The sequence below is a fragment of the Achroia grisella genome, unplaced genomic scaffold (genome assembly GCF_030625045.1).
Source record: "Achroia grisella isolate CSIRO2021 unplaced genomic scaffold, CSIRO_AGI_Agris_v1 utg1360, whole genome shotgun sequence".
Lineage (NCBI taxonomy): Eukaryota > Metazoa > Arthropoda > Insecta > Lepidoptera > Pyralidae > Achroia > Achroia grisella.
The window spans coordinates 3,356,794-3,374,953 of NW_026712626.1; the positions used below are offsets into that span (position 1 = coordinate 3,356,794).

The following is an 18,160-nucleotide window of genomic DNA, read 5'->3' on the forward strand; positions in this document are numbered from 1 at the left end:
AAAAAAAATGCCAGTCCCTATGTGATAAATAAGATTTTTGAATCGGTCTTCAACGTGTCAAAACACTTTAGTTTAATATATAAGGAACATATGAAAAAAACGTTTATTTTTTACAAATATAAACGCTGCGTGCATTTAAAAAACACTATATCCATTACCACCCATTAAAAAACATGGTTAAGTTGTCATTAAGTCATAAATTTCATCACAAATGCGTATATTTAACTATTTTGTTCTAATCTTTTAGTATATAATCGTTCGTACATTTTATATCCTAAGCGTAACAGCACAATTGCACTTAACTTGGTCACTGACGTGTTCGGACATGTTCATAATATAATCGGACGTGCTGGCGCCGCTGTAGGACATGTCCGACTGGTACGCACTTGAACAGTACTCGCACGAGTACTGGTCCGTTTCGTTACGATAGTCAAGTACGCTCGCCTGGCTGTACCCGGTATAGTTCACCGTGAATTCTGACATGCACTCACATATACACGCTTGGCAGTCGGACGCTGGTAACCACTGCTCCGGCTGCGTCACTCTATGTTCCTGCTGCGTCACTCTATGTTCCTGCTGCGTCACTCTTTGTTCCTGCTGTGTCACTCTTTGTTCCTGTTGCGTCACTTGATTAACCGGATTTACTAGACGATCCCGCGTTACTGCATTACTACGATCCATCTTACGGTATTCTTGCTGAATTGCCCGCATACGACTTTGGTACCACTGGTCCGCCTGCGTCACCCGATTGTCTGTTTGCGTCACCTCGTTCACACACGGCTGGCGAGGCTTCAGGTGGCACTAGCAATGGAACTGCTGCTGCGTGATGGCCGACAAATCCTTCATGAGACCCTCGAGGTTTTGCATCTCGCGGTGCAGCCGCTCGGTGGACCGCGACGGGGTCAGGGGTTCTAATTCTTCAGCGCAGTGCGGTACGCCGCCACCTGATGGAATTTATTAAATTTCATTAATCAGTAATGACAAATGAGCTAACGGCCCACCTGATGGACCTTCCATCCAGCCATCCATAAATGATTTATTTTATTTATATGTGTATAGGTGACGATTCATCTATACACATACATAGATTTTTTTTTTCATATTATATGATATCTCTAGCTGTTACCGCGACTTCGTCCGCGTGGAATTTAACTTTATTTTTCTAAAATAAAAGTACCCTAAAGATTATTTTATTCGTCTTAATTTATTCGTTCCATTAGGTACTAGTTTTTAGTGAGTAGGAGTCTCACAGTACCCGCGGGCTTCCCCCGGGGCCGGCGGGTCTCCATGACGGATTTTCTCCAAGTAAAAAAAAAAAGGTACTGATAGGTTCAAACTAATACATTTACATCCTGCATCATCCCTTATTTTATCCCCATGGGGGTTCAATTTATCAAAATCCTATTTAAGCGAATGTCTCCAATCATAGTTGCTCCAATGTTTAATTTCAGTTCAATCATTCGAAAATCAAAGATTTGTACAAACTTTCATCCCCTATTTTATCCCCTTAGGGGTATAATTTATCAAAATCCTTTCTTAGGGGATGCCTACGTCATAGTAGCTTTATGCAGGCAAAGTCTCAGCCCTATCGGTTTAAAATTGACAAAGTTTCATACAAACTTTCATCCCCTATTTTATGCCCTTGGGGGTAGAATTAATCAAAATCCTTTCTTAGCGAATGCCTACGTCATAACATCTACCTGCATGCCAAATTTTAGCCCGATCCGTCCAGTGGTTTGGGCTGTGCGTTGATAGATCACTATGTCAGTCACCTTTGAGTTATATATATTTAGATATTCAATCGTAAGTGTACGATTCGAAATATGAGTAGCTGAAGTCAAGTGCGAGGAATCGAACCCGCGACCATCGGAAGTAGACCGTCATACATATTCCACCTTTCAAACTGAATATAGGTAACAAATGAGTTGTAACGGATTAGAAAGAACTACCAATGATGTTTGACTTATAAAATGATTGAATCATTGAAAGTATAACTGAATCTTATTAATATTATATGGATATATGTTTGTTACAAAAAAAAAATGAGGGAATGAACAATGGTTACTCATAATCATACTTACCGAGCTGCAGTCTATTGGGTATGTGTCCGGGAGATGAACTGGCACTCTTCTTGTACGGGGACGTCTCTCTCACGCTACCTGCTGGTGATTTTCAAAATTCAAATTACATTTATGCATGTATATGGATAGTTCTAATAAATATATTCTACTAGCTGTACTGGCGACATTTTTTATCTTTATTTTTCTAAAATAAAAGTAGCCTAAGTTACTTTTTATTACATCAGCTACCTGCCAAAAAAAGTTCCGTTAAAATCGGTCCAGCCATTTCGGAGATTAGCCGAAACAAACAGACAGACAGACAGACAGACAGACAGACAGACAAAAAATGTTATTTTGGTGTATTTATATTCATATGCATGTAGTAAAAAACGGTTATTTCAATATTACAAACAGACACTCCAATTTTATTTATATGTATAGATTACTTTCCCTATCGTCCAGGTCGCATAGTTACTTCAGTTGAGAAGAAGTTACTAGAAACTCAATTGTATATAAGTTAAGTTAGGTTTTTACCACAGACCTGCAGATCTGTTAAATCGAAGCCATTCTGTTAAACGCAATCACAGCTTAATGATAAGTGTGCAGAATAGTGCGGAGCAGTTCTGGAAGGTTCTAGAACGTTCTAGAACCGCTGCATACTATCTTAATTAATACACTATCCGTTCACACTCCATACTGTCAGTTAGGGTTCTGGAACTTTCTAGAAAGTTATAGAGGAGTGCAGCGAGGCGTCGTGCAGAGTGGAGCGGTTCTAGAAGGTTGTAGAAGGTTCTAGAACGTGCCGGGGGGTACGTACCGCGCGAGTGCGCCGGCGAGGAGTGCAGCGAGGCGTCGTGCAGCGCGAAGCTGTGCAGGCCGCGGCGATAGAGTGGAGCGGTTCTAGAAGGTTGTAGAAGGTTCTAGAACGTGCCGGGGGGTACGTACCGCGCGAGTGCGCCGGCGAGGAGTGCAGCGAGGCGTCGTGCAGCGCGAAGCTGTGCAGGCCGCGCGCGCGCTGCAGCGAGCTGCCGCCGCTCCCCGCGCCCCCGCCCCCCGCGCCGCCCCCCACACCCCCCACACCGCCCGCGCCCCCCGCGCCCGCCTCGCTGCTCACGGACTCGCGGCTGCAATGCACACACACTCTCATTAAAACTTTACATTTGAGTTCCGGCAGACATCGGCCACTTCACGTCGTAGTTTATCTCTCTGATTTGAATTAGGCGGGGGATCGAAATTACGACGGCCTGAATCGAGGTTCGAACCACTAACCTTAGAATAGAGTCGTATCCGTCAGTCAGAAGTTAGTTAGTTAATTTTTTTCTCTATATTTTTTCTGGAATTTTTGTACACAAAGTGTAACTACGACAATCTTATCATATCTATACTAATTCTGGGAGTTTGAATTATCTACTGCACTCCATTACATTTCCATCTATTAAACTTATAAAACCTAACTGTGATGAACAGTAATAAAGCAGAATTAGTCCGAAACACAAGGTACGAAAGCTCAATTTTAAATGCTGGAGTGTATGAGGAATGCGGAGTGTAGAGGGTGGTGAATGGTGGTGGTACTGACTGCGTGTAGTGTCCGAGGGGCTCGTAGGCGACGTAGTGTCCGCGCTCGCGCGCCGCGCACGCGTAGATGTCCCCGCCGGGGCCCGCGCCCCCGGGCGGACCCGGCGGACCCCCGGGGCCCCCGGGACCCGCGGGGCCCCCGGGGCCCGCCGCCGCGCACGCCGCCCCCAGCGGACACGACCCCGACCCGCCTGCAAAACAGTAATCATTCTTAACCTCCTTTATCATACGTTATTGCATTGTAAAGTTTTTTTTTTTCACTTATCAGATTTATACTTTTTAATTTACATACTATCTCAGTAGTCTAGCGGTTAGCTAGTAGCACAGCGCTTTACTTCCGATGCTCTCAGGTTGGATTCCTCGTGCGGTACAAACATTTCTATTCATAAGTATGATTCTTTATATTGGTATGGGTGATTTCTATGTAAATTTTTGTATGTATGTATTTCCAAAATGAATCTGCCTATCTAATCTCCTAAAAACGAGTACACATCTTACAGAGCAAACATCTTAGAGGCTGAAAACGTTGAGACTGGAGACGAATAAGTTATTACAATTATTATTAATTATATACTGACATCATCCATTTCATATATCCTCGAGAGTTGCGATACTATATAATTTTACTTGTGACATAAATCAATATAATATTCTGCAGACCGGTATTAGACCGGTACCTTCTTCTTTCCTCGTCTCGTCTTGGTCTCTTTCACATTTTGGTCCTTCGAGCCGGATTTGAACCAGCGACCTATTTTAAGTTATTTTAACACTAAATATAATAAATGATAGTGTTCGAGACTCACAGGGCGCGGGCGGCGGATGTTGCGGATGCGAATGCGGATGCAGCGGATGCTGTTGGTGTAGAGACGACTGCGGGGACCCTAGCGGCGCCACGCCCGCCAGCAGCGGGGTGCTCTGCAAAGGTAACTAAAGGTAGCTCACATACACTAGTTACTAATAGGTCTTTCATACCAAACATTACTTCTAACTGGAGGTGCCAATATTTCCTACAGATTTACTTTTAAGTAAAAATTTTATAAATAGTGTGTATGCTTTTAATACAAAAATAAAAGTATTATCTATGTAAGAACCATACTTTTTCAATGTTGATAAGTCGACTTCAATTTTGTCTTTAATTTGCTTAAAGTATGAATACCTTGGTCTTTACCCTCTTCCTCTTTCCTTCTATATTTCCCTTAATAAAAATTTTCATAAATCCATTGTGCCGTATCAAGTGTCCTAACATTTTTCTTCGTCTATTTTCTATTGTCCAATACATAACAAAATAAAATGTATCTCTATCTGGGAGCCATATGAAAGTGACCCATAATTTTTGGGAGTCAGTATGAAGGGTAGTCAATAGAACACGTACCTGGTCGACTAGCGCGTGCCTCGGGCGTCGCTCGCAGGTGGCCGCGCAGCCTGCGCCCACGCCCGTCATTGCTGTAGACAGATTTTTTTTATGAACGACAATGTATTGTTTACTCTGGTGGGGCACCAATGAAGGATGATAAGATGAACATGAGGTCAGGTTAATGACCATGACCATGACAAATACAAAAGGAATTTTTTATTAAGGTATCTTAACCTAACCTTACTTCAAAGCTAGAAATCTGGTAATAAGTCCATATTCCTAACAATCTCCTTTCCCCTCAGGTAGGGACAGTTATGCTATCATGTGTCATGTCTCCATGCTCCTCTATCATTCACACTGAGAGGTAGAGAGAGAGAGGGTTAGAGAAGGGGGGGAGAGGGAGAGAGAGATATGACATTGTAGTTTTGGAGTAGGATATTGGACAAGTGGAGTTTTATTATATATTTTTTATGTATAACAAACTAGAAAGTCTTGTTATATAAATAATGTAGAACTTGTCATTCTGGAGGAGTAACATGTTTTCTCTATCAACTTGTAATTTCACTGCTAAATATCGAAATAGAGCATTGTTTGCCGGTAAAAAAAAGTAGAGGCATATTATTTTTATAAAGTATACTTCGGCGAAATTAATATTTAATTCTGATATTTGAAACTAATGTTTTCCCTAAACAATATATTGTATCAATCCGGCTCGAAGGACCATAAAAATGTATGAGTTTGACACATACAATGCTATGATGTTTCGTATTACTTGATAACTTGATTTATTGAGTACACGTATGTTTGTGTTTGGACTGATTATTGATTGTGGGGACTGATGCTCGCTTGTGTATACTGAAGGAAAAACCGTATGTTAGGGTGTTATATAGATGTGGAGAGGTTTAAAATGTTGCCGGTTGTACGATAACATACCGAACAGCTAAATTTTATTCTCTTTAATAGATTATCTTCCAAACTGAAACCAAAACACAACTCAAGGCAATTACAAAGCTACCTCTAATTTACACCTTTAAAATAAAAACACAAATATGAAAATGGGACCAAATAAATAAAAAAAAATCAAGAAAAAGAAAACCGGTGTCTCACGTCTGTAGTCGTAGCGCTCGCACCGCTCGCAGCGGTCCGAGCGGTCCGAGCGGTCTGAGCGGTCCGAGCGCTCGCACCGCTCGTACCGCTCGTACCGCTCGCACCGCGTCGCAGACGAGCGGACCGCACTCTCCTCGCTGTCCGCGCGAGACGGCGACCGCCGGGAGTCTTTACGCAACCAAATACAACTCAAAATAATAAAACAAATAAATAATAAATAAAACAAACGTAAACTAACAAACAAAAACAATATTGTCAATAAAACTAAATTCGGTAATTAATGATAATATATATGAAATGTCATAAGAGCGTTTCCTTCATCCGTCATACTCGTGGTCGATAACCGCTTGTAGGAACTGGTCTGCGGCTGATTTAATTTTATTGTGTCTTTATATTTGACCCTAATAAATTAGTGCCCCATAGGTAAATACTTTTATTTGCTATAAATTAGTTCGTGTTAAGAGCCGGTGAAAAATTTAAATAATGCATATTAAACACGAAAGTTTAAAAATAATTAAAAGCAAGGATTATTTAAAAGAGCAACACACAAGTTTCTTGCTCGTTCTTCTTTTAATGAGACAGCTTTCCAAACGAGAGATAAATTAAAAAAAATTGTTATGACTATTCAAAAGTGCTTAAATTATGTTTATTTGAATAAAGGATTTTCTATTCTATTCCTTCAAATTAAGATATATATATATATATTCATCATCATGAAATAAAAATCATTAATAAATAAAAAATAAAAAGAACGACGAATTGAACGAATGACCGAACAGTGAACGAATCGTTCGTGCCGAGTGAGCGACATGGACTGACCGACATATGTGGGTACGTAGTGGCGGCGGTCGAGCGAGGCCAGCGAGGCCAGCGACGCGGGCGGGGGGTGCCGCGCGGGCTCGTACTCCGCCGCCCCGCCCCCCAGCCCCCCTCCGCCCCCCATGCCGCCTCCGCCGCCCCCCGAGCGGCCTAGAGTCAGCGTGGAGGCTGCCAGCGCGCTGCCCTCAGTGCTGCCGGCCGACACTGCGCGAACAATACTTTTATATCACCACCGAACGTTTAATCATTACATAGTACAAAACAAAGTCGCTGTCGCTGCCTGTCCGTCCCTATGTATGCTTAAATCTTTAAAACTACGCTACGGATTTTTAAGCGGTTTTTTTAATACATAGAGTGATTCAAGAAGGTTTATATGTATAATACATGTACACCCGGGCGAAGTCGAGGCGAGTAGCTAGTATCGTATAAATGGGAATCTGATTTGTTTTTTTTTGCATCTAATCTTGCTATAGCAGTTCTTATACATTTTACAGCTTAACTGTTGTTAAATAAAAATAAAAAATTGATTATACGCTTCGTTTGATTCAAGCTTGCAATCGTTCTTAGAAATTTTAAAAGTTATCAAAGGTATATCTTAAATTTTTAAATCCAATCAAATACTTTATTTGTAGAATACAGTATGTATAAATTTTAGCAATATTAAATATTATGTTATTCAGTGCACATACAAGGGTGCAAATCTTTATATTAAGACCATATGTTAATGTTTATTTTTAATTTTTACGCTAATTGTTTTTGTTCTTCTAAAATACAAAATTTTTAATGTATACTTTATTTTCTCTAACATTAAATTTTTTTTTATCAAATCAATAAACTATACGCAAAGTTACATATATATAACAACATATGAATAACATATAAATAACAAAGCCGTACTCTTACTAGCGGAGCTGTGCAGACTTTTGTCCATGTGTTTCAATTCCATCTGGTCGTGGTGTATCCAAAGGTCTGGAGGTTTGATAGCCGCCGATGCTGACGATTTCTGGTACGTGCTGAAAAAAAAAGATTAAACAAAAATGTGACGGCAGTCCAATGCAGGTATATGACAGTGACGGCAGCCTGGTGTGCTGGTGAGGGTGTGAGGGTGTGAGGGTGTGAGGGTACCTGGTGTCGGGTGAGAGCGGCGGCTGCGAGCGGCGGCAGCACAGCGACAGCGCCAGCGCGGCCGCCAGCGCCAGCACCGCGCACGCGCCGCCCGCGCTCGCCCACAGCCACGCCGACGTCGCGCTCGCCAGCCCACCGCCCTCGCCGGAGTCTGCCACAACATACGACATATACATTCAGATCGATTTAGAGCAGCTACACGACTGAAAATTATCCATGACGTTAATACTTAATTCTTAATTTTGGTGGAGTTTGGGAGCGGGATGTACAATCATTCATCATTTTTTATATAATATTACTTTAGCAATATTGCCAGTTGAGTAGATATCAAATCTATTGACGGAAAATGGAAGGATGTACAAATTAAAGATCTGAATTAGTTTTCAAGGATAAGGAGAGTGACGAGATTAATGTGCTAAAAGTAATGAACTCGATAAATTTGTGATAGTCGTAAGTTTAAAGGTTAAAATAATCTTTTTGGAACAAGGGCGCGGAGAGCGGGTCAAGCCTGTACTGGCGGCGGTAGGTGATGCGCGGGCGCAGTGGGGCCTTAGCGGAGGCCTGCAGTGAAGAGCGAGTCGAAATTCTGACACTGACCTGGCGGCGTGGTGTACAGCAGCGGCGCGGAGGGCGGGCCGAGCCCCCGCGCGGTGCGGGCCTGCACCCGCAGCAGGTAGGCGGTGAGGAGCGAGTACTGTGGAGGTGGGAGTGGTGCCCTGACCTGGCGGCGTGGTGTACAGCAGCGGCGCGGAGGGCGGGCCGAGCCCCCGCGCGGTGCGGGCCTGCACCCGCAGCAGGTAGGCGGTGAGGCAGCGAGTACTGTGGAGGTGGGAGTGGTGCCCTGACCTGGCGGCGTGGTGTACAGCAGCGGCGCGGAGGGCGGGCCGAGCCCCCGCGCGGTGCGGGCCTGCACCCGCAGCAGGTAGGCGGTGAGGAGCGAGTACTGTGGAGGTGGGAGTGGTGCCCTGACCTGGCGGCGTGGTGTACAGCAGCGGCGCGGAGGGCGGGCCGAGCCCCCGCGCGGTGCGGGCCTGCACCCGCAGCAGGTAGGCGGTGAGGAGCGAGTACTGTGGAGGTGGGAGTGGTGCCCTGACCTGGCGGCGTGGTGTACAGCAGCGGCGCGGAGGGCGGGCCGAGCCCCCGCGCGGTGCGGGCCTGCACCCGCAGCAGGTAGGCGGTGAGGAGCGAGTACTGTGGAGGTGGGAGTGGTGCCCTGACCTGGCGGCGTGGTGTACAGCAGCGGCGCGGAGGGCGGGCCGAGCCCCCGCGCGGTGCGGGCCTGCACCCGCAGCAGGTAGGCGGTGAGGAGCGAGTACTGTGGAGGTGGGAGTGGTGCCCTGACCTGGCGGCGTGGTGTACAGCAGCGGCGCGGAGGGCGGGCCGAGCCCCCGCGCGGTGCGGGCCTGCACCCGCAGCAGGTAGGCGGTGAGGAGCGAGTACTGTGGAGGTGGGAGTGGTGCCCTGACCTGGCGGCGTGGTGTACAGCAGCGGCGCGGAGGGCGGGCCGAGCCCCCGCGCGGTGCGGGCCTGCACCCGCAGCAGGTAGGCGGTGAGGAGCGAGTACTGTGGAGGTGGGAGTGGTGCCCTGACCTGGCGGCGTGGTGTACAGCAGCGGCGCGGAGGGCGGGCCGAGCCCCCGCGCGGTGCGGGCCTGCACCCGCAGCAGGTAGGCGGTGAGGAGCGAGTACTGTGGAGGTGGGAGTGGTGCCCTGACCTGGCGGCGTGGTGTACAGCAGCGGCGCGGAGGGCGGGCCGAGCCCCCGCGCGGTGCGGGCCTGCACCCGCAGCAGGTAGGCGGTGAGGAGCGAGTACTGTGGAGGTGGGAGTGGTGCCCTGACCTGGCGGCGTGGTGTACAGCAGCGGCGCGGAGGGCGGGCCGAGCCCCCGCGCGGTGCGGGCCTGCACCCGCAGCAGGTAGGCGGTGAGGAGCGAGTACTGTGGAGGTGGGAGTGGTGCCCTGACCTGGCGGCGTGGTGTACAGCAGCGGCGCGGAGGGCGGGCCGAGCCCCCGCGCGGTGCGGGCCTGCACCCGCAGCAGGTAGGCGGTGAGGAGCGAGTACTGTGGAGGTGGGAGTGGTGCCCTGACCTGGCGGCGTGGTGTACAGCAGCGGCGCGGAGGGCGGGCCGAGCCCCCGCGCGGTGCGGGCCTGCACCCGCAGCAGGTAGGCGGTGAGGAGCGAGTACTGTGGAGGTGGGAGTGGTGCCCTGACCTGGCGGCGTGGTGTACAGCAGCGGCGCGGAGGGCGGGCCGAGCCCCCGCGCGGTGCGGGCCTGCACCCGCAGCAGGTAGGCGGTGCGGGGCCGCAGCCTGTCGAGCCGCGCGCGCTCCCCCGCCGCCGCCAGCGCCGCCCACTCCTCGCCGCCGCCGCGCTGCACCGCGAACGTCACCACGTATCCTGTCACACCATACACACACTGTTATGATATTGGTCAAAATCCGGCTCGAAGGATCAATATTATAACACAGATCGACGGACAGAATCTAGATACTGTTTTCAATCCGGCTCGGAGGACCAGTTAATTATTATACCACAATATTTTTTTGTACCACAAACCGACAGACATATAAATAACGTTCGTCTAGTGTAATTAATCCATTGTATGTGAAGCTGGAAGAACTGATAATTATTAATTCTTTGAATCATACCACCAGACGTACACAAAACATATACAAGGTCAAACACTGATCATACGTCAGTTATGCATAACTATAACTTGCGTCATATTTCAGTCAATAGAATAAAGTGACCAAAACAATCTCTCATGCGAATACTTTACTGACAGAATTCAGCGACATGTAATCTACATTAAAATGAATAGATAACAACTAAAATTGAAAATTGTGTATCCGGTTCGAAGGACCAGCGTGCAATGGTCCGTCGAGCCGGAGCAGTGTGAGAGTGTGAGAGTGAGACTCGCCGGTGATGCGTCCGTTGGGGCGCGCGGGCGGCCCCCAGGAGAGGTCGAGGGCGCGCGCGGGGGCGGCGGGGGGCGGCGCGGGGGCGGCGCGCACGTCCCGCGGGGGGGACGCGGGCGCGGCCTCCAGCGACGTGTTGCTCGCCAACATCGACCACGACGACTCGCGCCCGCCTGCACGCCGCCACGCACACAATCAATCATACATCACTTTGGAAAAACTTCTACATACAATACAACATTTTTGTTTATATACAAATTTAACGGACTCGTAATTAGATTGGGACTAAGACGAGTTACTTATAAAAATGGGATCCCACGACAGTTAATGGCGAATGGTTGTAGTTAATAGGTAAAAATTTCACACAAAATTATTTAGAAGGAAGTACCACTCTTTGGTAGATCTTTTTAGAACATTTTAAACAATTTTAAAAAAATCAGTGGTATTAGGGACGGATAGTTGGAGACCTCGAAAACTTCTGATGAGCTTGACGGTGAACTCTTAGGTGGTGTAGAGCCCCAGATCATCCAGCATGCAGTCGAGGTCTGAGCCGTCGAAGGAGAAACCTGTAATACCTCTGATGAGCTTGACGGCGAACTCATAGGTGGTGTAGGGCCTCAGGTCGTCCAGCATGCAGTTGAGGTCTGAAGCGTTGAAGTACCGCGGCCTTGCGCCCGCCGCCGCCCACCGCACCACGTACCGTCGACCGTCCGTCGCCGTCTGACAATGCACCACACGTATATTGACCTCTCATCTCTACACAAGCCAGCTAATCGCACATGAAGTGAACTGCTAATATTCTCTCGTCAACTCCTGAAGACTACGGTGCCGTTGTAGCATGTAATTTCTCTGCTTTATAGCACTCTACATTCTGAAAAGCTTACTGCAGCTTCCAAAGAAAGTAATAGGGAGACAGAGATACACATCTTAATAATATTATAGACGCGAAAGTTTATAAGTTGTTGTTTCTTACTCTTTCACGCAAAAACTTTTAAACGGATTTTGATGAAACTTTACAGTAATATACCTTTTGCATCAGAATAACACATCGGCTATACTTTTTATTGAAATGTAATGTATATGTAATGTGTAACGGGTAAAACCGCGGGCCCAGCTAGTAAAAAATAATTTCTCAAACATATCAAATAGTATAAGTAATGATGAAAAAAAAAATAGAAAATATAGATTTATGTAAAAGCAACTAAAAGCGCATTATGTATCAACAATTACATCTCGGCTGTATTCTTTAGTATCAAACTTATAAGATTAACAATAATATTAGTAAGATACAGACCTGTCCCTTAGCTAGCGTGGGGTCCGTCCAATACAGAACAGCAGTAGTACCACTCAACATTATAGCCTGTAATACAATAAAAAAAAAATACCATGAACTAACGAAACTCCGGGTTTTACAAGATTTAGTTTATTAGAAAAACTAAAACAATCCAAAAATTGGTCCTTCGAGCCTTCTAGTTCCTGATCCAATAAAATTTATTAGAGCATCGACACCTCGTGTTTCAATAGACTACGGTAACCGTTTACCATCAGATACGCTGTATGTTTAGTAACTATCGTCGGTTAAAGAAAATTGGTCCTTCGAGCCTTTGAGCTCATAAAATCGAGTATTAAAAAAATAAGTAATTCAATTGAGTTTCTTGCCAGTTCTTCTCAATTGGATCTATATACTGAATTGGACGGTAGAGAAAAACATATAATATAAAAAATTTAACGTTCCTAAGCGGCTAAAATAACCTACATGAATAAATGACTTTTGAATTTTGAATTGTATACCTTGAGCCCGACGGGCGGTATGAGCGGCGGGGGCTCGTCCTCGTCGTCCCCGTCCCCGTCCCCGTCCCCGTCGCCCCCGTCGCCCCCGTCGTCGTCCCCCAGGCCGGGGTCGTCGCCCTCGGCGGCGGCGGGCCGCGTGCGTACAGTCGCATACACCAGCGGGCCTAGGCCCAGTGCGTTGCCAGCGCGCAGCGATATCACGTACTCTGAGTTCGGTTCTAAGGAGCAAATCACATCCCGTGTGTATCATGTATCATACACCATCCCATTCCACTTGTCACGAAGTCTTACAAATATTATAAACACGGACACAAAAACTCTTGAGTGGATTTTAATGAAACGTTAGCTTATATATCAGAATCACTCATCATTACATAGTGTAAAACAAAGTCGCTGTCGCTGTCTATCCGTCCCTATGTATGCTTAAATCTTTAAAACTACGCAATGGATTTTGAAGCGGTTATTTTTTAATAGATAGAGTGATTCTAGAGGAAGGTTTATATGTATAATACATGTACACCCGGGTGAAGCCGGGCGAGTAGCTAGTAGACTATAAACTTCATACGAGTGATATTGCGGTCATAGCCAAAACCATTTTCTTCTGCTTCTTAGAAAAGTATCAAAAATACAACGTGTGCTGTACAAAGTGCTCTGTACAAATATAGTGTGACCACCAAAGTCTGCTGCCGAAAAGATTACTCTGTAAAATGTGTATCGGATAGGCGAGAATAACCATTTATCATAAGCCAATTGGTCAGTTTGTTTTCAGTCCAAATGCAATAAAATGCAGTGAGAGTAGATGATAAGTATCCGCCTGACTCACCTAGTCCGCGTATAACGTGCGAGCGGTGGTGCGCGGCGAGCTGCCGCGAGTGGTCGTCGGGGACCCCGAGCCCCCAGCCGAGCCAGTAGCTGCGCACCACCACGCCCCCGCCGCCCCCGCCACCCCCGCCACCCCCGCCGCCGTCCTCGCCCTCCTCCGACCACCACACAGAGATCCAGTCGCGGCCCGCGCGAGCTACCAAACAAAACCGTTACATAAATAACTAAAATCTTTTAGAGGTCTATCTACTAGGTTCTATCTTCAACCATTTTACCACCAATACTTGAGTAGATCGGCATCCGGCTCGAAGGACCAAAAATCAGTCCGACACTAAACTCTGCAGTCGCGGCCCGCGCGAGCTAGGAAATAAAGCCGTTACATAACTAACCAAAATTTTTAGAGGTCTATCTACTAGGTTCTATCTTCAACCATTTTACCACCAATACTTGAGTAGATCGGCATCCGGCTCGAAGGACCAAAAATCAGTCCGACACTAAACTCAGGACTACCACAGCGCCTTTGAAATTAAATAAATGAAACAACCAGTGAAGTTGGATTCACAAAAGTATATCTATATTTATACCAGTTGTTTAGTACCCATAACACGAGCTCCACTTAGGTTGGGACTAGATGGCGCTGTGTGAATTGTCCGGAGATATTATTACTATTATATAAAAAAATTCTTACTGGTGAGAGGCGGCGGCTTGCCAGGCACCCTGGTCTCGTCGAGGAGCTGCTGTAAGGTGGTGGCCGTCACCCACTCACTGAACGGCCCTGAACCGTTCGCGTTGATCGCGCACACACGAATCTGTAAGTTTGTGTGAACAAAACTTTTTAAAAACGTAACTTAAACTTATATACCTTCATCATCAGCCCACTGCAGTCCACTGCTGGACATAGGCGTCTCCCAAGGCACGCCACTGGGCACGATGTTCAGCCAGTTACTACCGGCAACCCTACGTTTGTGGTCGCTCCACCTAACTGCGGGGCGTCCTACACTACTACGGCGTTTGCCAATTCGCGATCTCCACTCTAGAACAGGTCTACTCCAGCGAACATCAGTTCTGCGACAGATATGACCAGTCCACTGCCACTTCAACTTGCGAATACGAAGGTTTAAAGTCACCGATACGGGTTTGGCATGATACAATTGTCCCTAAATAAAAAAGATGGTTACCTGGTAAGTGGTACCGGTGTCGAGGTCACGCAGCTCGGCGCGGCGCGCGTCTGCCGGCGTGGTCAGTGACCCCGCGCGGCGCCGCCCCGCCGCGCCCCCCGCGCCCCCCGCCGCGCCCCCGGGGCCCGCCCCCAGCGGCCGGTAGCGCAGCTTGTAGCCCGTCAGGGGGCCGCGGTGCGTGCGGGCGGGCGGGGCCTCCCACCGGACCACGATCGTCTACGACCACAACCACTGTTAAAATACTGTTGAAAACAGAGTACGAGAGGACTGAGGGTGGGACGCGTTCAAGAAGAGAGGATGCTGCTGAAGATGGCGTGCTGTCCGGTACCGAAGCCATTATAGTTTCGTCCGCTGCCTCAGAAGGGGAAGAGTGCGACAAGGGACTGGAATAGATATAATTGTAGGAGTCAAGAGAGTGCGCGCTTTTTAACGCAAATTCCCCGTAGATTCGACCAGTATAACCGAGAGGTTGGAATGGCCATGGGTTGGTGGAAGGTTGTTGAAAATAGAGCCGGTACTATCGCGCGCGCAGGTCCCGGTTGTGGTGTGTGGTGTGTGGTGTGTGGTGTGTGTACTGACCTCCCCGGCGGCGGGCGCGGCGCTGACGTTGGCGGGCGGCGCGGCGGGGACGTCCCCGGCGGTGCGCGCGCGCAGGTCGCGGGCGGGGGCTCCCCCGACGGCGGCGGCGCGCACCCAGTACTCGGTGGCGGCGCGCAGGCCGCCCACAGTGGCCGTCACCGGGCCCGCGCCCGCGGCCTCCACCACCTGCACCTGCTCGCGGTTGCTGTCCACCTGCACATCCGCGAGGAATTTACGAATATAGAAAAAAAATACAAATTATTCCTAAAATTAAATCGGCTCGGAAGGACCAAAAAAATTTTTGTCTAATTTACCATATGAAATTCTGAAAGAGAGCAAATTCACGATTTTGAATTACCTAATTTATGGTTTTAAATGACACGAGTAAAATATCCGGCTCGGAAGGACTAAGAATGTTTTGTCTAGTTGACCATATTAAATTCTGACAAACAATAAATACACAATTTTGAATTAATGTATACTTTTAAATTACAACTATTTCAATTGCTGTGTAGATAATATTTATATTTTATATCGTAGTATTTAATTTAAAAAAATCTAAAATATAAAGTTTCAAACAACAATATGTACACACAAGACTATTTAATTCTGCACGTTAAGATCAAATAAACATACCTCAGTGTAATACAGGTGATAATTAAGCGGCGGGGGAGCGGCCGCGGCGTGCGGGAGGGGTGCGGGCGGCCCCCACGCGGCCCGCAGCGAGTGCGGCCCCACCACCTCCACGCGGAACCCCGTCGGCGGACCGTACACCAACTCCTCCTCGGGGGTCCGCACTTCTATCGTCTGCCGAACACCCAAAGAATACCGTTAAAGGCTTCAAGAGATAATCAGATTGGAGTAGATTTTTTATCCGGCTCTAAGGATCAAAATGTTCAGGCTGGAATATGTGAAGTGCGAATATCTTAGCAAGGTGCAAAAGATTATATTTAATAAAATTTTACAACTCTTCAGGGATAACAGATTGCTTCACAGTCAACAATATAGTTTCACTGCCGGCTAGTCTATTACTGACACATATATTCAAATCATAGAAGTCACAGGATGCACTCGGAATTCTTTGTGATCTATCAAAGGCATTTGATTGCGTGTACCATAAAACACTGTTGTACACGGTCGATCATTATGATATAAGATATGACCTAAATTCAATGAAAACTTATCTAGACGTAGATATTGATGGTTTAAAGTCTGAGAGAGCTAATATTAAGAAGGGCGTTCCACAAGGGTCAATCTTAGACCTATTTCTCTTTTTCTCTACTCACTAAAACATTACTATGACGAGCGTGCATGGCAATAGTTGATCATGCACGGAATTTTCATTTACATAATGTTAGGCTGGTTTTACAATAAAGAATATCAATTGAGTTTCTTGCCAGTTCTTCAATTAGATCTATATACTGAACAGGACGGTAGGGAAAAAAATATAATATAAATAAATTAACGTTCATAAGCGGCTAAAATGTCCTAGATGAATAAATCATTTTTGAATTTGAATTTGATAATTATGGTTTAAAGTATGAGGGAGCTAATATTAAGAGGGCGTTCCACAGGGGATAAAGTTAGGCCCAGTTTTTGTTTGGTGGTGTACCTGCGTGGGCGGCGACAGCGCGGCGGCGGCGGCGGCGCGCAGCTCGAACTGGTAGGTGGTGGCGGGCTGCACCGGCACGTTGGTCTCGTGACGGCTCGCGGCGCCGCGCCACACGCGCTCCCTGACACACCGCAGTTATACAATAACGATACAATACAAACATTCAATTTCACAAAAATCGGTCTAGTCGTTTCGGAGGAGTATGGTATCTAACATTGTGACACGAGAATTTTATATATAACATTCTTTTAAGTAATATTAAGTTGCCTGAAATAAATGATCATCATCATTTCAGCCCGGAAGACGTCCAGTGCTGAACAAACCCCCCCTCCCACAAAATTTTCACGACGATAGGTCGTGTGCTGCTCGCAATCAACCATTTAAAGCGATCTTGACCAGATCGTCGGTCCACCTTGCTGGAGGCCATCCCACGCTGCGTCTTCCGATCCGCGGTCGCCACTCGAGGACTTTACTGCCTCAACGGCCTTCTATCCTACAAGCTATGTGCCCAAACGTATACCAATTGGCGATTACGGCAATATGCACCCAAGTGAATTTACTCCCATATAAATAATAATTTAATAACGAGATGACTGCGAACAGGGATGAATAGAAGAGAAAAACATACTACGCCGACCACAAATAAATGGGATAAGGAAGAAGCAGGTGATGATGATGAAGAAAGATTTGAGATGAAGAAAATGAATATGCCTTACCGATCGCTGCCTTTCACTTTGTACATCACAGCATAACCGACCAGCTCCGCCCCTATATGTTCCGGCTCCTCCCAGCTCAGCGTCACGAATCTATGCTTCACCAGCACCGCTTTGAAGTTCCTCGGCTCCGACAGAACACTGGCGTTACTCTTCAACGCATCCAGATCCAAATCTTCAGCAGCATGAAATACATCCTCGTCATAATACATGTCTGGAACTGGGGTGTAGGCTGAGGAGGTCTCTCCAAGGAAATTGGAGTCGAGGGTGGGATCGGTGGTGTCCACGTCGACGGTGATCAGGGTTTTTAGTATGTGGGTGGTATTAAGTTTTTGGGTGGGTTTTGGGAGGACGGTCTCTATATGGGTTAGGGAGAAAAACAAATAAAAAAGAAATAAAAATAATGTAAAAAAAAAACATAATCAAAAAAAAATTACGTCTTTGATTTAACAGTCAAATATATTTAAAAAAAAAAAACTTTACAGAGTATACTAGCTACTCGCCCCGG

At 46.8% G+C, this 18,160-nt stretch overlaps 1 protein-coding gene across 1 annotated transcript in view; it reads right to left on the minus strand.

Annotated features, from left to right (window-relative positions):
- Window positions 1–799: 799 nt before the first annotated feature.
- The window catches only part of LOC131855251 (neogenin), a 30,154-nt gene continuing 12,793 nt past the window's right edge, over window positions 800–18,160 (minus strand). The window contains exons 11-32 of the mRNA XM_059206494.1: window positions 17,656–18,010; window positions 16,940–17,060; window positions 15,964–16,134; window positions 15,328–15,540; window positions 14,749–14,964; window positions 14,259–14,379; window positions 13,572–13,766; window positions 12,749–12,966; window positions 12,252–12,317; window positions 11,533–11,677; window positions 10,960–11,130; window positions 10,251–10,436; window positions 8,041–8,191; window positions 7,819–7,928; window positions 6,916–7,119; window positions 6,097–6,264; window positions 5,008–5,078; window positions 4,439–4,550; window positions 3,637–3,826; window positions 3,006–3,184; window positions 2,082–2,159; window positions 800–944 (exon numbers count right to left, since the gene is read on the minus strand). Of these exons, the coding sequence (XP_059062477.1) occupies window positions 802–944; window positions 2,082–2,159; window positions 3,006–3,184; window positions 3,637–3,826; window positions 4,439–4,550; window positions 5,008–5,078; window positions 6,097–6,264; window positions 6,916–7,119; window positions 7,819–7,928; window positions 8,041–8,191; window positions 10,251–10,436; window positions 10,960–11,130; window positions 11,533–11,677; window positions 12,252–12,317; window positions 12,749–12,966; window positions 13,572–13,766; window positions 14,259–14,379; window positions 14,749–14,964; window positions 15,328–15,540; window positions 15,964–16,134; window positions 16,940–17,060; window positions 17,656–18,010 (3,584 nt within the window). The 3' untranslated portion in view covers window positions 800–801. The remainder of the gene's footprint in view (window positions 945–2,081; window positions 2,160–3,005; window positions 3,185–3,636; window positions 3,827–4,438; window positions 4,551–5,007; window positions 5,079–6,096; window positions 6,265–6,915; window positions 7,120–7,818; window positions 7,929–8,040; window positions 8,192–10,250; window positions 10,437–10,959; window positions 11,131–11,532; window positions 11,678–12,251; window positions 12,318–12,748; window positions 12,967–13,571; window positions 13,767–14,258; window positions 14,380–14,748; window positions 14,965–15,327; window positions 15,541–15,963; window positions 16,135–16,939; window positions 17,061–17,655; window positions 18,011–18,160) is intronic.